Below are 22,622 nucleotides of genomic sequence, written 5' to 3'. Positions count from 1 at the left end.
CAGTTCTGATCCAGTTTGACAGAGCAAATACAGAACAGCCTATTTTGCCCACACTTGTGAGGGAAAATGAGAAGTTGACTGTGAACCAAGTAGAAAGATGGGAATACTCAAGAACATTTGCAAATAATAATAATAAAAAATAATAATGCTATCAATAGAGACTTGATTGCTTCCCACCTGCTCATGACTCATAGGAACCTACTTGGTAATGGTGTGACTCTGTAACAGACTGGAAGAAAAAATAAAAAAAAAAATTGCCTTAGTAACAAAATGTTAAGACTGCTATGTTAGACTGCTAAAAAAAAATAAAAAAAATAAAAGAGGAACCCATAAAGGTTGAAGTAATTTGTCACTGCCAAATGGCAAGTAGATATTTCCTCTTTAGCCATTGTTTGACAGTGTTTCTAATGTTAAAAGCTGCCAAGTTTAAGAAGAGATCTGTAGTGTTGTGATTGTTCTCATTTGCATCTGTATTTGTGAAGAAGCTAATTAGCCTGCATGCAGCAATAGCCCTGATTATGGAGATTTCCACACTGAACTCTGGGCAAGGCTCTCAAGTAATAGCTTTGGGTAGGCATGATTGGCTCTATCTCCCTTTTCTCCTTTAAGACTCTGTGTAATTAAATACTAAAATGACCTACTGAGAAGCTATTTTCAAATATCCATTATAAAGTCATTTCAGAGGCCAAGCAAGTGGAATTAGGAGGAGAGGATCCAATGTGATCTCCAACCATAGAAGTGGTCTGAAAAGCACATGGTACAATTCATAAGTCCTGTTCATAGGCAGGAATGACAACGTATCACAGATCCCAAGAGGATCATAATTAATAATCATTAATAGTGGTCCTCAGCTTTTGCTTCTGGCAGCATTGAATCGGTAAAGGTCTTTTCTGCAAAATGTTGAACTGCAATGAAGAAATTCATCATCTCATATAAGCAGGAACAGCTTTTTGATAATCTTTTTGGTATCCTTTCTGAACTTTTGTCCTACCTGGTTTTATTTTACACAAATTTCAAACACAGTCATCTCAGAGGTAACTGAAAGACAAAGGCTATTTCTTCTCTTAAAGGCTGCACTAACACTAAAAATCCATCCTTTATCTTATGGCAAGATAGTGCTCTATCACTGGAAGTAATTAACTTTTCCTCCATATATGAACATACTTGTAGCTGAGCAAAGTTTTACTTTAAGGGAGTAGCAGGGTTCTAAGTGTCTGTCCTATTTAGGTTTAAAATGCCAGCCTTGTGTGCTGCTGTCTCAAGGTCTTAATGCAACTCTAGCACAGTTTCTTGGGAAATTTCACAAGGCCCAAGCTAAGTTTTCATTGTTATGCTCTGCTGAATAAACAAAATCAAATCAGTTGCTAGAGGTGGCCTTCTCTAATGGAACCACTAAGTTGATTTTATACCTCCTCTTTGATTTTATAGCCTCCTCTTCTCCAGACTAAACAAGCCAGTTCCCTCAGCTGCTCCTCATAGGACTTGTGCCCCCGCTCCATGTGGGGTCCCTCCCACGGGATGCCGTCCTTCCCCAGCTGAGCCTGCGGGGGCTGCCCACAAGCAGCAGCTCTTCAGGAACTGCTCCCACACAGCTCCATCCCACAGGGTCCATCCCCCAGGAGCAAACTGCTCCAGCACGGGTCCCCCACGGGCGGCAGCTCCCCCCAGACCCCTGCTCCTGCGTGGGCTCCTCTCCATGGGCTGCAGCTCCAGCCCGGGGCCTGCTCCTGCGGGGGCTCTCCATGGGCCGCAGCCTCCTCCAGGCCACATCCACCTGCTCCACCGGGGGCTCCTCCACGGGCTGCAGCATGGAGATCTGCTCCGTGTGGGACCCATGGGCTGCAGGGGGACTACCATTAAACCATGTCCCAAAACACCACATCTACACATCCACACAGATGATAGGATCACTGAGTTCAGTCTACTGCCTTTGTGGGAAACAGTGAAACAGGCATTTATTACAGTAGGTTGGAAAATATTTCCCATAGGAACACCCTTTCTGCATCCTATTCTTTATTGATTCCCATATTAAACATCATTATGCCATGCTGTTTTATGTTAACTGATTTAGCACATGGTTCTTTATGTAGCTTCACAACACAAAGAAGTTTAAAGTATGTTTTAATTCATATCTGTAGTTTGTTAAGAGGGTATACAATGTCTGTTGTGGTGCTTAACTGATAGATCTTAACTTGTTAAACCAGAATAATCCGATAACTCACAGTCATTCTTAAAACTGCCTTAGGAAAAATAAAAATAATAATAATAAAAATATTCCATTTCACTATGAACAAGGAAATTCTTTCTGAGTTGACCTAACATGTTCCTTTTTCCCAGTTCTGGCATCGAACTGTAAAATCAATTATTCCCATAGCTCTAGTCACATGTGAACAGAGATTCAGGCCTGAAGTCACTCTTTATCTGGCAGTGACTGGCAGTATTTAATACAGCCTGACATTTTTAGATAGGAAGTTGTGGTCCCCATTATTGCTTTTATTCAATAAAGAGCATTTCAATGACCATTTGCTCTGGCTCTGTGCATCAGAAAGCAACACTGAGCCAAGTTCTTTGGTGCATGCAGTATGATACAAGTTCTGTATGTTTAATAGCATATTGTACCAAACACTATAAGAGAAATGTCATGTGCAAGAGAACTGTTTTTCAGTAATATGTTTGTCAGCTCCCAGCTGGTCTAAATGCCAGTACAAAGGAGACTCAAGTATATTTGCTACTTTGGCCTTGGACACTTATGGGGAATGATCATCTAGGTGTAGACAGAAGGGCAGGAAGTCTGTCCAATTCCACCTTTGTCATTCTCAGTCATGCACATCAGGGCTACTACAACCCTATGCTCATTCAAAACCTCTTACCCCTGAGAAAGCTAACACCAAGCTAAAGCAGAATGATGCCAGCTCACATCCTTTAAAAGTTGCTCAACAGATGTTTTCCTCATGGCAGTCTTCTTCTGTAAAAGAAAACACAGAAACTTCTCTCTTACCGTTAGATAATTCCCTTCCCTTCCCTTCCCTTCCCTCCCCTTCCCTTCCCTTTCCTTCCATTAGTAACCTGCAGTATGTTGTTGACTCAACGTGATGATAACACCACCATTATGGAATGCACAATTTTACAATGTCATTGAAACAGCCTGACAGCAGTGGATATGGAAGAGCTGTATGGTAGAGAGGAAGGTATAAAACCCCAGAGGTATGAGTGCCAATTCCACAATTAATGTTTTACTTTTATTCTTCTGTAGGTGTAGGATCTGTCGATATTTTTCAGTGTACAGTTCATATAGCTGCTGAGATCACATTAAAGCATGAGTCTGTGTGATGTTCTGAAACAGAACACGTAACATCCAAAACAACTCCTTGAGCCCCCACATGGGAAGAAAAATAGATCAGCCCCCCCGAGAACTGAGGTGCCCCTGAGAGAAATCAGTCACCCACAGCTCGTGAGTCTATTCCATGCCACTAGATCTCCCAAGCCTCCAATAGATCTGACTGTATTTTGAACATCGTTGACCCACTCTCATATATATATGTCTTAAGAGTGTAGTTTAGAAACTGAAGAAAGCTTGAGAAAGTGCTAACACATTTCTTATTCAGCAGATTATTCTCTACTTGTTTATAATGCATTGTACGATGAACATTTACAGTAGGGGGGGTAAAAGTACTTCTTTCCCTCCATGTGTTATGAAGGGAAACTGGGGTGATTTTCTGAGCTGGAGATGCTTTCAGTCCACATCTAAAATTGAGATATTAATCTCATCATTCTTACGTCAGCAAACTGGGAGATGTGTTAGAGCTTTGATAATTGGCACCTAGGTAACTAATTTTAATCTTTTCAAAACAAAAGCACTCCAATACTATAAAATATTAGGGTACACTTATTCATTTCATATCAAGCAGTACGTGGTAGTGGTGCAAAGGGCAAAATTCCTTCACCAGACGCTGCATGAGTATATAGCATAAGACCATCTCCACTGTAGCCAGAGCAGCAGCTGGACGTGTCCTTCCCTCCTGCTATGTGTAAAAGTTGTGTCAAAACATTTCTGATACTTTCTGTTGTCCTTAATGTGATTTCTAATGGTACAATTTCATTATGCCATTGAATGGTCTCTCTTCTATGCGTGAGTGTGTACATAACGTGTAGGAGAGACAAAAAATATGCTAACAAGTTTCCTTTTAAAACCTTACTGATTTTGTTTGCTGCCTGCAGTGATGTGTTAAAACAAGGCAGTTATTCAGCTCAGGGGTCCTTGTTTGATCACAGCAACAGGAGTAGATTTGCTGTCCTTATCTGTTGGTAAACAGCATGGACTCTATTTAATCAGAAGGGACAAGGTACTAAGGTCCTTTTTGATGCCTGCACTGTGTTATTTTGCTTAGGAGGTCTGCATTCACACCATATATATGTGTGTGTTTGTGAATATTTATAAATATTAAATTTGGAATTACATATAGAAGTCAGCTTTATATATATATATACACACACATCTATATCACTGTCTATCTAAACTCTCTCTCTCTTTCTCTTGGCTTAAGCGTTTATGTTCACATTGTTTGAAAAATCAACCACAGCTTTTTCTCATAAAATAATTATTCAGTACTTCTGTACCATCCCTTAGCCAAAGAATACTTCAGAAAGCTTTGTGAGTGTTCCCTAAACCAGACTCGTAATACCTACAAGATGAAGATATGGATTAATATGTGTCATTTTCATACATATGTCTAATGGAGGGAAAGGAAGGCATATGACTTTTCTTGTGCCAGATGATTCAGTGCTCTTCTTGGAAGAAGTATGCCTCTTGTCAGACACCTGCTCTAGCTTTCATAAGATGTCTTCTCCAGTGCTTAATTTACTGCTAGAAAATTATTTTATGGCTTCCATTTTATCCAAAGTGATGTATAAACTTAGAGTTCAGGTGGAGGAAACATTTTTTTTTTTTTTTCCTTATTCATCATCGGCATAATTTTTAAAGACTTCTTTGTATGTCTTTACATGAAAAGCCATTGTAACACTGCTGAAGATATGTTAGGATGTAACTCGACTTAGGCAGTCTGCTTAGGTTTAGTTTCAAGGTGATACAAGAAATAGATTTGAGACAAGCTGAGGAGACTTCAGAATTTGGTTTCATTTCTCTTGAAATAATATTCAAAAATTATAAAATGTCCTGTAAAAGAAAAATCTAAAAAAAAAAAAACACAAGGAAGAGACCTTTGCATAGAACAATTTTCGTATTGCTTTGCACCTTTAAACTGTACGATATCCTACAATTTTAATATGATTTTGACAAAAATAAAAAGGAAAGCATAAAAAGTAGCCAGAGGCTTTATTTGTAATGAAAAAATCAAAATGTTTTGCTTTTAGAGTGTCAAAATTAGGCATTTGGAACTTTGTCAGGGTTTTACCTTTTTATTTTATTTTTTTCCTAGAAAAAACTTTATTGGAAATCAATGTGATCTTTGTTGCATTTTTCTTTTGCTAGAAGGATATTTTTTAGGTGGAAATTTTCCTATCAAACACATTCTTGGACACTTCAACTTTCTCAGCCATTTATTTTCTCAGCCATTCTTAACTGAGAAACTACAGCTTGTGTTTTTTCAGTGTCTTGTAATATTGAAACCTTGAGATGCAACTGTTAGAGCTGACCAGGATAATTCTCTTGTACCTGTTCAGATGATGGCTCTTTTTCAAGCCTGATGATTCCTATTTTTCAAGGGTCTCAAGTTAAATACTTCACACTAGCTTTTGTACAAAGTGTAAATTATCATTAAGCCTGACTCCAATCTTAAATAATTTTTCTACTCTACTGTCACCCCAGTGGTTTTGGAAAGTAACCCTAACTTTTAGGAGTTAATATAATTGTCATATTATACCTTATATTATGAAATACCAACCAACATTTTCTTTCATAACAGATTTCTCCCCCAGATAGAATCAAGTTTTGTGTATCGTGCTCTTTATTTATAGCCTAAAGTCTTTCTGTTAGACCCGTATTTTAAATCCCTTTTCCACTCTTGCTGCCCATTTTCACTATGCTTTAGGCACTTAACATATTGGAAATGTCTTCCTATCTCTCAAAGAAGGCTAAATTCAGCCACCACGTAGAAAAATTTCTGGAAGCACTGTCATACTGACATACACAGACAGCCTGATTGAATATGCTGTGTTTGCTGAGGAAAACAGGCAAAGAAAAAACATTATCTCACTAGAGCATCCGCAAGCTGGTCACTATAGACGTTCATGCCTTTGACCTATGAAATGCTCTTGAATTTGCCAATATTTTCTTCACTCTCTGGCACAGGAATCTACGAAATGTTTATTGATGAGTGAATGAATGAGGAAGACATTTCTTTTTGTTGTTGCTGTTGTTTTCCATAGCTGAATGGAAGTGTAAATATACATGTATGCATAAATTTGTATATATGTATAGTTTTTTATGTGTGTATATATATTTTTTTTCCATGAAACATTTTCATTAAAACTGCTTCATTTTAATTGATTGAGGTTCTTTTTTTCCCTTTTGAATTTAATTCCTGCCATAAGAACCTCTTTGAGGCTCAGGAGAAGGCCTTCCCCTGTATCTTTGGTCTTTTCTTGGAGTTCAGTTTAGCATATTTACACAATACTCAAGACAAAAGTAATTTTGACAAGCAACCAGTTTTGTTAAACGGGATAAGAACTTGCCCTCCTCCCACCACTGGTTCATTGATGAGGCACTCTGCTGAAGCTGTGGGAATTTTACATTTTTCATTCCCAACACTGATTTAATTAACAGGGATATCACTTCTCCCTCAGCATGCATAGCCATGTGTGTCAGTTCAAGTGAAAATGAAGTTCTTTCTCAGTGAGTGTAATATTGGTTTCCCAGAAAGAAATAAAAAAAGAAGAATATTGAAGGAGGGGGAGAAAGGAAGGTCAGCAGAAATGAAAAACTAAAATAATTTTAGTCATTTGGTAAATCTGTGTTTCCTTACTGTCTTTTTGGAGGAGTAGTCGATATAGCAGACTTTTTTTTTTTTTTTTTTTTTTTCAGAAGTAATGTTTTTTACTTATTATTATTTCATATGTTTTTGGAATTTACAATTATGCTTCTGAAAGCATTTCTAAGCTTTTTTTTTTTTTTCTTTTTTTTTTCTTTTTTTTTTACAATTGCTGGCAAGAGGTATGAATTTAAGTGATAAGTGTGATAGAAGGATGAAGATCAAGTTTCAAGTTCACCCTATAATGTAGTATGGGGTAGTATGGTGTGACTGTGACTGCATGGATGCCCGAAACACTTAGGCTTTAATACACTGGAGGTCCAAGAACTCCTCATCTTATTATCTGCATGAATGAGACAACGATCAGTGTGAGAGAAAGCAGCGCCACTTTGAAGCAGCATTTGACTTGGTGGTGGAGGAGCAATGTAGGTGGCAATTTCAGGCAGTACTTTGTATATATACTTTGTATATGCTTTAAGACACAATAAAGATGGGTCATGCACATGCTGGAGTGGTCACACAGGATCATGGCCCAATGAGATACAGGAATTCGACAGAACAGTCTGGGGAGTCTCATCTGATCCAGCTGAGGATCACCGTAAGGAATCTTGCAATGGAGACTCCTGTCACCATTTAGATGGCAACCAATTTCTCTGTTCAGGAGATTGGATTCCCACAGAAGTGTTAGCTGATGCAAAGTGCCTCATAAATTAGGCTTTTGTTTTTTAACAAACACTTTGGACATATAAATGTTTGTGAAACAATTGACAGCAATAATATAACTGACACGTTGTGTAATATAACTCCTAGTTCCCTTCCTGTTGCTTAACTTTATGATTTTTTAAATTGTTTAATTTTTGTTTTGTTTTAATTATACAGTATGAATATCTCTCTTTGTCTTGTATTTCCTTGAACACGAAAGTGTGCTTCTGTCCATATATTTCAGCCATATCCCTAATGACCAGAAATCACCTTTTATTCCCTTCTTTTTTACAAACATAATAATGAGGTGTAAACATAATGTATGATCTCAAGCCATTGCCTATCATTTTTGTTCAAACCATGCGCTGACAGGAGATGTCCTATCTTAAAAAACAGTCTCCAGAGTAGAAATGCAAAATCTCTTTTCTCAGTAGTTTTGAAGCTAGACCAAAAATAATACTCTATGTGACAAATATGGGTGTGAAGATGCCGACACTATGCCCTCAAAGACTACATTCATCTTGGGGTGCTGACTTTTCTTTCCCTGTTCCAAGCAGATATCTCGATCTTGGCCAGAAATAGGCAAGGTGGACTAATACTGTCTGCTAATGAAAAACTGCTGGAGACTGCCAAAGTCGTCTAATTAGTCTGCAATGGCTTTTTAGTATCTCAAAATTCTTGAAAAGCAATTTGAATTTGAATCTAAATTACAAAATGCTGTTTTGAATTAGATTAAATATAAAGGGTCTAATTTACCAGCTGCTAGTGCTATTGTTGAACTTTTCACAGTTAACATATTTTGTGAAATTAATACAAAAGAAATACAACTTAGTGTATATAACAGAGTGTAAAATCCAATCGGTGTCTTTTGATATTAGGTGGATTTGGTACACTGGAAGTGGATATTCACAAATTGTTCTCTGCATTACAGTAATGAATTGGCATGAACCTTATTTAATTTGTGTTTGTTTTTCTCAAGTAATTTTCCCTTCTCTTGTTATAAAGGAAAAGTACATTTATAAAGTAATACACTCTAATTATAGGAGAAATCTGTTGACTGAAAAGAACATTACACAGGACACATTCATTTTAAAGGGTGATTTATTTGAATATATTTAGCAGGGAAGTTGTCAAGAATGTTTTGTTTGTTTGGGAGTTGTTTTTTATAGGCTATATTACTTGGCTGGATAAACCCTAGAAGAAATACTTAGCGGACAGATGGACAAAGGACAGTGAGAGTCCAGTGTCAGGATCTAGCTTTGCAGAACATGGTCAGATTGATCAGAAGCCTTTGCATTTGCAAAGCACTTAGCAGGTTTGGGTTTTTTTGTTTGTTTCTTTTTTAATCTGACATTTGACTAGGTTTTTCTTTATGTCACCACATTCATGTTCTATAATTCTATGATCATGATCAGTTAACTGCGAAAAGGACAGATTAAGGCTATATGTACATGGTTCTTTGCACCCTGCAAACGTACATAAGTGATATATCCTTTCTGATATCATGTGTACACCTAGGTGCTCAACTGATCTTTTAGGAAAATGTTTTTTCTATTTCACAACTAATAAACAAGGAGCTAGGAAGTATTTTATATTTACTGCCACTACAAACCACCCAAAAATCAAACTCTATGCCTGAGAGCATTCTCCAAAGACTTCTTGAACTCCAGCAGGCTTGGTGCTGTTACCACTGCCCAGAGGAGCCTGTCCTGGTGCCCAACTGTCTTCTTGGTGCAGAACCTTTTCCTAACATCCAGCCTGAACCTCCCCTGTCACAGCTCCATGCTGTTCCCTCGGGTCCTATTGCTGGTCAGCAGAGAGGAGAGATCAGTGCCTCCTGCCCTGATTTCCCTCTTGAGGAAACTGTAGTCTGCAGTGAGGTCAACCCTCAGCCTTCTTTCATCTAAGCTGAACAAAACAAGTGACCTCAGCCATGTCTCACCCTCCAGACCCTACACCATCTTTGTTGCCCTCCTTTGGACGCTCTCTAATAGTTTTATATCCTTCCTAAACTGTGGAGCCCAAAACTGCACACAGGACTCAATGTGAGTGTTCATCAAAAAGATATTGGCAATCAACGGGACAACTTTATTCCTTTTTTTATCAATACAGCTGATGTATTTTCACACATAACAGGAAAAATAACTCTTAAAGCAAATCATTCTAGACTGGAATTATAACCATTATTTGCAGTTCTTTGTGTTGTTTTCCTGACTGCCTCTTTTTCGATCATCTCTTGGCTTTCTTGATCTGTTTTGCCTCTGATGCTGTTGGCACAATAGAAGTCATACTTTTCTCTGCTGTCAGTACTAGTAGCTTCTTTATCATCATCCACCACTGCTAGCAAAGTACCTTTAGGTGGTAAGTCTTGAAGTGAAGATTTGTCAGGCAGTCATTTGCTCCCAAAGTTTTCAGAAGCAGAAAAGGGCAAAAGCCAGAATACAGTCTACTATTACAGACAGAAAGGGTCTTGGAAAAGGAAGACAGCACAGATGTATTTTGCAACTAGCAAAGAAAAATCTGTCCTTAACTACAAACTAATGAGATTAGAATAACAGTAGGCCAAAGGAATTAATTTAAAATGTGATTGCCAAGGAAGCTAACGTGTAATTTCACGATGGATTTTACAAGCTCAGTGAAGTCATCATGCTTTGGGCAAGCTGGGATTGTTAGCTTCAGTATTTGTTTTAATATGAGCTGCATCTTAACCAGAAGTAAACCCTTTCAAAAAAAAAAGATGTCTGTCCTCCCTATCCAAGAAGCCCAGAGTTCTGAGCACTTTGTAGTTTAAATGTAGATTTAATGGGTCAAAGCTAGTGCTTTTCCTGACTTATTTTTGCATCACTGTTTTTCCTTAGAATAACATGTACCATGTGTGCTACTAAACTTGATTTGTTAGTGCTATAGTGTGGAGCCCTCTTCCAGGCAATAACCTAGCAAACAGTGGACCACCTAAATGGCACAGACGAAAAGGTAATTCACATAGAGAATGTGGGAGGTATGCAGTCTTCAGACCATCTCAACGGAGAGCATTTCCTGACATCCCTCAGCTTACTGAACAGTGTCGGATAGGCTGGTTTAGCTGCAGCAGTTTATAATGGCCTCATCTGACAGATGCCTGCCATGCTTGGGTCCCCAGCAGACGACGATGCACAGACCTTAGCTCATGTTAGCTAAACTGTCCCTGAGGTGGGTTTAATAATCTCTCTTATGTCCTGCTCTGCCTCCTCTGTGAGTGTGACAACTTTCCAAGCAGTTTTGTGAAGTCGTTGAAGGACCAGGGATTTGGAACTTGGTGTTTTTTTTCCATTATGGTCACTTTCCACCTTGAGATGATGATTTGTCAAATTGGGATGGATGTTCCCATTAAACAACAGGATTTTGAAGTCAGTTGCCACTTAATGGAGTTGCACCAAAATGCTCCAGCTTAATGATATGGCCTCTTACTAATGCACAGCATGGCCTAGGCTGTACCTGTTTGGCATGGCCTTGAGTTTCAACTGTGTAGTACTACTATTCCTCCCATGCAAAGGTATTCTGAGAGCACAGCACCTTTCTTCAGCACAGATATTCCTCCTGGAGAGAACTGTGACAGGAAGAGAAAGGAGATCTGGGAGTAACCTCTTCGGGCCTCTACCCACTCATGTATATTATCAATATCTTACAGTAATTTGAAGAAATACACTTTAATGCACAGCAATGGACAGGAAATTTGACTCGTCTGTTGAGGTCTTATTCAGTGCTCCTAATTATATGTCTCTGCAGTGTAGAATATGTCACCAGTTGTCCTATGTTTCCTTCATTTAATGAGAAGAAATGGCCACAATTAAATTCCCTGATTTTAGATGTCATTTTAGTCATAAAAACAATAATTCCCCAGCAATGCATTTTTCTTCATCAGTTCTCCATCTCTCAAAAGCGGTTGTAGCTCAGAAATGCATATCTGTGTTTGCTTGTGTGAGTCCTTCTCTGTGAGCCCAGGACTTTCTTAATTTTGTCTGCTTTCAGTGAAGATATTTGACAGTGTTTCTCCTTATATGTTTTCTCTTCAAATGGAAGGTATAAAACTGGAGCTTTATTTCTGTGAGAAATACTCCAGGTTAGTTTTTTCTTCACCATACTGCTTCGTATTAGAAGATAGTGCTCCATGAAGGAGGAAGCAGAAGCAGCAGCTTGTGTATCATCAGTATCATCCTGCATATGTAGAAAGCCAACACTTTATTCACTTCATTGGAGGACTGCACTGCTTGCTAACCATGTTTCTTCCATCTGAAAACAACTCCTTTACTGAAAGGAGGATCCAGACTGAATTATATAGAGTATGGCTGAAATGGTGGCAAAGGTTCTGCTCTTTCTTTTGATTTCACAGGACCCTAGAGCTCAGAAATGATTAATATGGAGGTAGCTTTTCTCTATTAATATAGAAACAACTTATTCCACCATACATACACTCTTGCTATTCATGTATACGCTTCCTCTCCCAAAATGACAATTACTAGAAATGTCTTTAATAAATAAATGAATTTAGGTTGACATTTATACTATTCATGTCACAGATTACTATGGCAGTGACTCCAGATGCCTGCTGCTTTTGCTGTGTCTCTGTAACTAATTGGTCTGGGACTTAATGTTAGAGGATCTTCAGAAATATCTGACCTTTTAAATAGAATTTTGGATTCACACTAATCTAATTTATTTCCTGAAATCCTAAGTAAGTCCGTAGAATTAACTGACAGAAATGATCAGAAGTGGACAGGTAAATTCTTCTCATACTTCTGTCTACAAAAGAGAAAGTAAAATTGCAGTCCTTCTTACAAGCTGATACATTTCAAGCTCTCAGGTGCGTATAACCGTGCTGCCAAAAATGGCAAGTCTTGGCTGCAACCCTGAAAAGTGGTCACTGGAGGATGCAAATAGCCTATGTCAGCATCACCAGTGAATGTATGGGACAAATGATTATCACAGAGTCACACTTCAAGTCTGATGCATAAGAATTAGGCCTGGCACTTGCCTCTTCTCATGCCTATTAAGGGCAGCCTTGTCTGCCACAACTATACGACTATGGAGTTTAATATCCTGAGAGAAGTGAGCAAGTTAAACAGCAGAATTACAAGCCTTCAGAAGATCAGTTTTTGGCCCGTTCACTTTCTTGGCTGGATCCCTTGGGGAACTACCCTGGAGGGCAAATGAGGACCGAGAGTGCTGTTTAATCTTCAAGAGCAAACTCCTCAGACCATAAGAACAGCCCATTACCAAGCTGGATGAAACCAAGTTGGAAGGAACAGTCACTACGGTGGAGGGCAAAAAGGTCTGCTACTCGGGGTGTCCTCAACAGGCTGGAGAAATGGAGCAGTAGGTACCTCATGAAGATAACCAAAACTAAATACAAAATCTTGCATCTGGGATGAAGAAACCCAAGTCAGTAGAGCATATCAGTGGCCAACTGTCCCCAAAACAGCTCTGTGAAGATGGTTAAACACTGGAACAAGTTGCTCAGAGAGGTGGTAAAATCTGCCTCACTGGAAATGTTCAAGACCCATCAGGACACAACACTGAGCAGTCTGATCTGATCATAACTGTTTTAAGCAGGCAGTTAGACTAGAAGGTCCCTTCAGACCTAAATTATTTAATATTTCTACAATAATGATCTAGTTCTATTGCTAACATATAACATTGAGAACTATTTTTAATAGCAGTTCTTTCCCCATTCTGTGTTTTAATACTGTGTAAATCTTTGCAAAGTATATTTTCCTAAACTCCCATGCTCTGCAAACAGATCCATCTGATCTCTAAGAAATTTTATTAATTCAGAAAATTTAAAAAGCACTACATGACTATTAGGCAAACACTAATGGATTTAAAACAGCTAATTAATAAGGATTTTCAGTGTCTTTAGTTCACACATTTTTGAGCCCACCTGCAGTTCTGCTTTCTTATTACTTTTTCATTTTAGTTTTAAACAACAATTTATGACAAGAAAGGCTGAAAATAGACCTATCAAAATTTAGACTTCCTCAACAATACTGTGTTATAGTACTGGTATGAACTATGAAATTATCTCCCATTGTTCCTTCTGCTTGTCAGTGTAGCATTTAAATTCCAGAGCAATTTCTGCTTAAAATTTGGCAACGGATTATAAAACAGGACATTTTTTTTTGTGACATTATGTATCAATCCACATCAGATTTTCTATTATTCCCAGCAGCCTTTCTCTATGATGCCTTTTTTTGTGTGTTTTCCATGGTGAGAGTAAAATATAGATTCATGCTGAGGCTGGAGGTTTTGCAGCCTTCCAAGAACAACCAACTCAGTCAATTATTGTTAGCCATTTCTCTAAGGGGCCAAGCTGAGCAGACCCCATTGTGTCAACCACAGAACACGAGTTAACGTCTTGACGTTTTACAGAAGAAAGTTGAGGAACACATCCCAGCTCAAGCTAAAAAGCCATGAAATGCAGTCTTTATTGGGGGGACTCAAAGGGAGAAAAACAAAGGAGGTGCACTGACATGTAGTTGGAATCTTCACTGTTCTTCCTGGAGGCACATAGCTACTGGGGATGTTGGCTTAATAAGAACCCATTACTTAGTGTCCATAAAGACAATCAATACCTAGCAGGGTATATAGGAATTGTATTTTTACCCCATAAATGATCAGCAGTGGAATAAGTTGCAAATTGTTCATGTTTCTCCATAGGCAGACCCAGTCCTGGTGCCTTTGTACAGCTTATATGTTTTAAAATGCGTATCTAGATGTATGCTCAATTTACCTAATGTTTCATAAAGTTCAAGGAAAGCATACTTTGCTGTCTTTCTCGATGTGTCTTCATAACCCTTGCTCTTCATGCAAATCAGACCAGTTAATCCTGTGTGGGTGTTGTGGATGAGTGATGCACTTCACTTGTAAGAGAGAAGCAGCAATGTGTTTTATTGATATAAGATGGTGATTTAATGAAGTTTATGGTAAATAAGACAGTGGTTTAGCAAGACTCAATGGCAAGGTACCCTCGGTTATTTGCTGCATAGAGGACAGGGTCAGATGAAATTACCAAGGAGACACTCCCATTGAGTCATGAGGTTCAGAATGGACCCGTTTGCTTTCTAAACTCCTTCTCAGGGGAGTCTGTGTTTGGCTGGATCCAATCTTAGTCCCAGACTTGGTCAACAGTTTATGTCTAAAGGACTATGTGCAAAATCAATCTGAGATGCAATTTAGCAAAGTGTGCAGATTTTCAGCAAGATATTGGTCCCTTACTGAGGATATGTCATAGGTGAGGAATCTCTCAGCCTCAAGGAGTAACCTTGAGAGGTGCCCCTACTCAAGGGGAGATCCTGGCATACAGCCCACTGACATGCAGGAGAGCTCAACATGCTCTCTACATGTTTATGGGGTAAGATAATTGACTCACAGTTATATTTGCATACCAGCCATATTTTGGTTGGCAGAGGCTCAATTAGCCCTTGGCTATTGTGTTATCTGTCTCTGCAGAGTCCAATATGAGATGGATGCAGCCATCATGACCCCCACTGGTGGTTATCACTTGAGCAGGATCCTGGGTGAAAGCACAGGGTGTGGGGGAATACACCATCACACCCCACCCCGTGACTAGAGTCAGTGGGGGATCGAGAACCAGCTATAGTCACTGACTGCAAGTGCTCACAGACCTTTCTGCTCCACCATTTCCAGAAACTGAAAGAGGATAGCAGTTCCATGATCTGATGGAAAACACTAAAAAGCTACTACTGATGGTTGTCATAATATTACTTGGAACTCTCCTTTAAATCCTGGCCACAAAAGCACAGTTTAAGAAACAGTTTTATTTTAAAGTACAGTACAAAGTCCAAATATAAATTCTTTCTAGAAGCGGTACTTTTGATGGAACTGAAAACTTTTGATCTACAATGCCTTCTTGTAAACTCAGTTTATGTTCTAAATGTAAAGAAGTTAGGGACATTTTTGTATAAATGTGCTGTGGTCTTTCCAATGACATCTCGTCCCACAAGAGAGGTAATAAACCTGCTGTTGATCCTGGAGGACAGAATAATTCATATTAGTGAAAAAATGCAGATGGTATTGCCATCCTATCAACTAATAAGACTTATTCTGTCTTCATTTTAGTTTTAGTTTATATGTGACAGAATTCCTGGGACCTAATAGTTTTGATATGGTTTGGGCAAAGCACACACAGAGAATGAGATAGCCTTATGTTATATGGCTAGAAATAGATCTGGGTGCCAAATGCTTTGTTAGAAGTGAAAGACTGACCACATTCAGATTTTTGTGGAAATTTATAGGACAAATGGAGAGCAATAATTGTAATCTCTGTATTTTTCTCTTCTTGATACTTTTGTTACACAGGGCAGCTTTTATGTCCCATCTGAAAACTGCATGCAGCATGCATACAAATGGCATAAGGACCTCTGTCTTCTGCTCTTGAATGCTCAAAGAGGACTTCACATGTACTACACCCTCATAATGAAGGAGATTCCTGATTTACCACAGCTGAAGTTGGGTAAGAGAACAGACATTTTAAATCACTGAATATAGACTATTGCTGTGTTTTCAATACATTTTTTAGTACTAAAATTCTTGAGCTGTGTAGAGATTCTAGAGGATTTTTCTCCCTCCTTCCTGATGAGTGTTTATTTTGGCACACTGTTAAATACTAATGCTTTCTCTGCTTATGAAAATCCTTTTATAGAAACTGAAGGTTGCCTGATGTGTAGAAGGGTAAAATGTTCTGATAAATTTCTCAGAATACTTGCCTCTGAATGATATTTGGACTCCATTGCTTTTTGAAGATTTTAACTTCCAGTTCAAAATCACCATGAGATCTAGTGAAGACTCTAGTAATTTTTAATCTCAACCAAAGGTGTTTTTTTAAAACTGAAAACAAAAATCTGAAAGGTGATATGAATGTTTTTGAAATGTGCTCCCTCCGTTATGCTTTGCAATGCACTTCTCTGCCCATATTATAATTACATCTTGCTCTTTAAAATCGTTCTGCTGTTCTTCCTAATTCATTTGTTTAAATAGATTTTCTAGTTTTTTTGGCAGAAACATTTTTAACTGGTCAGGCCTATTGGGTCCAACATAGAAGGGCTGTCTGGCTGGATTTGCAGGACAGAGCTCAGTAATTTGTGTTTAGTCATGTTTGTAATGACAGCATGAGCTCCTGTGAAAATGAGGAGCATCCCTGACTAATTCCTGCTCTCCCACCTGTTTCTCTGAATTTAAGGCATGTGTCTCTCTCATCTGTGTTTTTGTCTCATTGTACATCTGAATGCACATTTTTTCTAAGTTAGCAATTTGTTGTATTTCAGAGATAATTATATTAAGAGAATTGATAGCATTGGGCAGCAGATTTAAAAAAGGGAGGATAAAATCATTCTCCTTTTTTACTGTATAGGTACTACAAGCACTTTCAAATATAATACATTATTCTGTACAGACTTATGAGCTTGATAGCTTCTATTTTCCACTTTATGTTTTGTTCCCTGATATATATTTCTACTCACGGGAAACCTGAAACTCATGGGATGGGAAGAGCACATACTGTGTTATTCAATTCATTTCTGAGGAAAAAAAAAAAAAATGTACAGTATTTTTATTTGCAATTTATGAGCTGTCAAACAGAATCCAACATGCAAAAAAACCCGTGCTTCAGGCATCTTGGTTATCAGGCACATTTTTAGATGATTTGTGTTTTACCTGGACAGGCTTATAGACTGGGAGATGGCAGAATTATATATGGTTGGTTGACCACAACTGAAGAACATCCCCAGATATGCACACATTGGCTTTCTGAATACAATTGACTTAGTTTTCAAATGACTACTAGTACTGAAGCAGGCACTTAATTTGCAAATGTACTTGTTGTAATACATGCAAATTTGCTAAATGCAAATAGCCTTTTTAGCTGCTTGAGCAGAGCACTCTTTGCATCATTTTATTCACAGCCTGACAATCTACTGAAGATTTGATTTTAAGGCTAGCCTTCTGAGGCCTGTTGCAAAGCACAGAAAAATCATGGGGTGTAAGATTTACCCAGGATGATGAATATCAAGCCAGTTTTTATATGAGACAGTTGCCCAGAGTGTCCTTACAGTCACTGGGGAGACACAGGCCCATTTAGGACAATAAAAAGTGTTATCTGACAAGTAGTGATCTCTACCTTAGGATGACATGAACTGCACCTTGTACTTGCTCATTTTTTTCCACTGACCAGGAGAAGAATGTAAATGACTCATTCAGTTTTAGACATCTATATTTGGTGAAATTAATCTTGTCATGGATTTCTAAAGATAGTTAAGATAAATACGGGACTATAAATCTCCTCTGCGGACTTTCTGAATTCCTTTTGCTAGCCCCCTGAATAATATAATAAAAAATTAATAGTCTAGTTTAGACGTTAAAAGTGGAAATTATTGTTTCCCACATTTTACCAGCTGAGGAGAGATCTTTTTGAGGTTTTATGCATCTCACTCTGTCCTCTTAAATTCCTCAGTATTATATAAGAAGAATCCCTTGGGGATTGGGGAGGGGATTGGTTGCTTGCTTTCTCTGCTTTGTTTCTTTCTGTATACTACTAGAAAGTTCCACATTGCAAAATCTGGCTGTCAAAGTTGGAGAGTTGATTTATGTCTTCCCCTGCTTTATAGTTTGTGGTGCATTTAATGTGGAGTGTCCCTATGCTGGATTCTCTCGCGGTTATATCAAAGCAATGCTGCATGGTCTAGGGGTGGTGACGTACTTCGCATTCCACAGGGTGATACAGAGATGCTCAGTCTGTATACCAGTCATACATGTAGGGCGTTTATTACGTGGCCCCATGCAGCATGATAAGGAGAAATATTTATTGTACATCATTTGCTCACACTTTCCAATGGTGAGATAATATTTCATTTAGGTCAGGAATTGGCCATAAATCACAGAATCACCGAGTCACAGAATGGTTGAGGTTAGAAGGGACCTCTGGAGGCCATCTGGTCCAACTTCCTACTCAAGAAGGGACACCTAGGGCAGGTTGCCCAGGACCATGGCTTTTGAAGATCTCCAAGGGGGGATATTCCACAACCTCCCTGGGCAACCTGTACCAGTGCTCAGGCACTGCACTGTAAAGAAGTGCTTCCTGATGTTTAGACAGAACCTCCTGTGTTCCAGTTTGTGCCCATTTCCAGTGAGCACCACTGAAAAGAGCGTGGCTCTTCAGGTGTTTATATAGGTGATAAACACCAAAGCCTGATAAACAAACTTCTAAAAAGAGAGAGGGTAGGCAATGAAAAGCCCTTGAATTCTGACCTCTACATCCTAACAACCTTCCAGAACATGTGCAGGTTTACTAGTTTGGGTCTGCATAAGCAGAAATTGTAGCTCTACCTCTTCAAGTACAAGGTGTATCGTGGAGGGCCCACATCCGAACAGAAACTTGTCCATTGGCAAAGAATGTCAAATGACTATTCATTGTGTGAATAAGCAGTAGAGCTTTAACATTTCACACCTACTGTTCTCAAAACTGATATGTTTCTTTCTCTTTTTTTTTTTTTTTCCCTAGAAGAGCTTTCCACGGAAGATACGTTATCTCAGCTTTGTACAGAGCTGCAGGTATTTTCTTCAACAGAATCGTTCTGCTTTTCGCAAGTCCATTTTTCAAGTGCACTGAAACAGTACAATCATCTATCAGAGCGGGGAGAGAGGGAATTTGGTGCCAGCAGAAAGTTTGCTGAATGTTTCTTTTTCACCAACAATTTCACATAATTGTGATTATTCACTTACATAATGTTTCTGTCACTTCTAACAAGCCACCACCTGGATTGCTTTAGGATCCTTCAGTGATCCTAGCCCTGAGTGTCAAGAGTATGCAAAAAAAAAAATGATTTGGGGATAGGTTGCAATTACAGCTTTTGTGCTGACAGGAGCAAAGATTTTTTGGCAGGTTGTGCAGCCACATTTGTTTTTTTTTTTTTTCAATAAAAACACCTAAGTGTGTAGGGAGGCTCATGGGAAGACACAAGTGATTTTGGCACAGTGCAACTGAATTACTGTCTTGAATTTCTGCTGCGTTGGCTTCAAGTGAGACACAGGCAAGTCATCAAGGTTGTCAGGAAGAAATGCAAACGGCAGTTGATCAGCGGGAAAATGTTTTATAATCAGAGATCTAATTGTTCTGATTTGCTCAGGTTATTAGCAGGAAAACAGCATAGGGAAGAATAGCAAAATAACAGTTAATGAAGGGAATTTGAAACCAAACCAAAGTGCAAGTACATTTACACTACAGTTACAAATGGTAAGCTAATGTTTCTCAGCTGTGTGTGAAAAATGTTTGAACAGGCAAATTTCTTAATTTTAAGTCATAAGTTAAATACTTTGAAATAAATTTGATTTCATTTAAATTTGATTTTGAGAAACATAAATTATGGGGCTCAACTCGATTGCAGAAATTTAGAAACTTTAAGTGTATATGAGTCAGATAACACTCAACAGAGACTCCTTAGGACCTATTTTTTATGTGTCCAGCAAATTCCAAATTGGCTTGGCATACAACAGAAAATGTCAGCTCTAATTATTTATTATATATATATATATTTGTATTTTCTAATTCCTGTCCAATTCTTGTTCTCATAAAAAGCTTCTTGACTTGTTTTGCATGGCCTTATTAGTGAAGCCAGGTTGCCCTGACTGTTTTTTGGGAGCTGCCTGTTACAGTGTAGCAGTAGATAGGAGAGCATAACAGCTAGAATGGCTTTGGGTGAACAAAACCAACGAACCAACCAAACAAAAAAAAACAACGATGGTTTTCCTATATGACACAAAAGTATTTGGCATTAGCATCCTGGAATCATACATTTCTAATGATAATTTAATGATTAAGACAGTGAATTTGCAGAGACTCTTAAGACATAAATGTTGAGACCCTGTACAATATTGTTGGGACCTAGAGGCAGCACTGACCGTCTCTGCAATGTACGTGCAGAAGTTGTGTGGACCTCTGTATGGTGTTCAGATGAGTATTGGCAAAGCTCTCCCTGTATTTTGCCTCTAGGAATATGTGAACTGAAACCATTTCTCTTCAGCAGAAAATACAAAGAGCAGTCATTTATAAAGGAAGAAAATGCTATTAAAACCATACAGAGAAGCCTGTGGGGTTAGTTTCCCATTACCACTGTGTTACTAGAGTCAGGTCCGTTTTTAAAATTAAATAAAAACAAAAGAAGGGAAGAAAGTGAGTTTTACCCTTTTTTGTATTCAACCCAAGGACACAGCAGATATTCAAAATGAGAAAATGGAAGGGCAATATTTTTTTTTAATTGTGTGATTAATTTGTAGGCAACTGAGCAAAAAATAATTCCTCCAAAAAGCCCTCTAAATGTGTTTTGCATAACAGTGTTGTTAAAAACAGAATACCCTGAGTGGGGTTTGAAAGGTGCAGTCATGATGAATAGCCCAGCAGCAAGTACTTGAGCAGAATAACCAGAATCATATTTGGTGATCATTTTAATTGTTGGGCTTTGCTTTGAGGAACAGAGTCCTTGGGAATTAACCTGCATTGCAAGGGTTACCGGGCTCTTGCTCTGTACGTGGCAGCAAAATTCTCACAATTAGCAGTTGGTATTTCCTTCCTTCCTTCCTTCCTTCCTTCCTTCCTTCCTTCCTTCCTTCCTTTCTTCCTTTCTTCCTTCCTCCCTTCCTTCCTCCCTTCCTTCCTCCCTTCCTTCCTCCCTTCCTCCCTTCCTCCCTTCCTCCCTTCCTCCCTTCCTCCCTTCCTCTCTTCCTTCTTTCCTCTCTTCCTTCCTTCCTCACTTTTCCTTCCTCTATTCCTTTTTTTTTTTTTTCTTCCTTCTTTCCTTCCTGTTCAAAAGGTTAAGAATCAATAAACTAGAAAAATAGCCATCATACCCCTTGTCCTAGTATGGCTTACATTAACAATTCATGTTCTTTGAAGACTGTGCTTTCACTCTTTGACGTAAGAAGTAGCTTGCTGGCTAAATTTCAAATAAAAATAAAATTGAGTACAGAAATAAAGAAGTGTCCTAACTCTGCAAAGCATGATATATGGGGAGTATCTTTTGTTGAGCTGCATGTTTTCTCTGCTACCAGAATGGGTACCGGAGCTTGTGACATTTTGGACAAATCATTAAAACAGAATAGCACCCAAATAAAGTAAACTCTGACAATACCCTTGGTTATTATCCACACATGCATCTTCTCTGTTTATGTCTCACACAATTTGCTTTTAATCATGACTTAGTTTGCAGTGTCACCGGTCTGAAAATTAACTGCATAATAAACTGTGCAAGCAATAAGCAGGCTTTCAAGACTGCAATTCTAGCCAAAAAAAAAAAAAAAAAAAAAAAAAATGCATCCCTGTGCTATTATTTATGGCGTATTTCTGGAAGCATTACCTGTTTCATGGAGGCAGGTAGGGTCCCTAAGAATAGGTGCAGACTGGGTCGCCTCTGTGCCAACCCAGTGACGGTAAAATGTCATGCCTGTCTGTTATGGAAATTGTCAAACTGGGGGGGTCGGTATGCAGAGACTTTGCTGCTAACCTGCACTCCTTGGGCTGCGGTGGTTCAGTGCAGAATTGCAGCCGGCAGCACCGGAGGCCCCATCCCATCCCCGTGTGGGACAGAAGCGACAGCAGACTCTGTGATGTCTGTTTGCATCGTGTGTTGAGGACACAGTGCTTTTTTGCCTTTTTTTGTTTGTTTGCTTGTTTGTTTGTTTGTTTTTAATCACCCACCTGGCATTCTAGTGTGACGTGGCTGAGAAGGATTTTTCTTTTGTAATCAGAGAGCAGACAAGGGGCCATGATTTATTATTTCAGAGCATCCAGCACCATCTGGTGGGTAGTTTGGAATCTGCTTTTCTTTCTTTCTTTTTCTTTTCTTTTCTTTCTTTCTTTCTTTCTTTCTTTCTTTCTTTCTTTCTTTCTTT

At 38.7% G+C, this 22,622-nt stretch overlaps 1 protein-coding gene across 4 annotated transcripts in view; it reads left to right on the top strand.

Annotated features, from left to right (window-relative positions):
* FAM135B (family with sequence similarity 135 member B) overlaps window positions 1-22,622 on the top strand; it is a 200,597-nt gene that overhangs the window by 154,086 nt on the left and 23,889 nt on the right. For 3 of the 4 annotated variants that reach the window (XM_035318374.1, XM_035318372.1, XM_035318373.1), the window contains exons 8-9: window positions 16,044-16,197; window positions 19,240-19,289. In XM_035318374.1, coding sequence (XP_035174265.1) covers window positions 16,044-16,197; window positions 19,240-19,289 — 204 coding nt within the window. The remainder of the gene's footprint in view (window positions 1-16,043; window positions 16,198-19,239; window positions 19,290-22,622) is intronic. The other variant, XM_035318375.1, reaches the window with a different exon arrangement.

Source organism: Oxyura jamaicensis, chromosome 2, assembly GCF_011077185.1.
Source record: "Oxyura jamaicensis isolate SHBP4307 breed ruddy duck chromosome 2, BPBGC_Ojam_1.0, whole genome shotgun sequence".
Classification (NCBI taxonomy): Eukaryota; Metazoa; Chordata; class Aves; order Anseriformes; family Anatidae; genus Oxyura; species Oxyura jamaicensis.
This window is presented reverse-complemented; position numbering and strand designations above follow the sequence as displayed.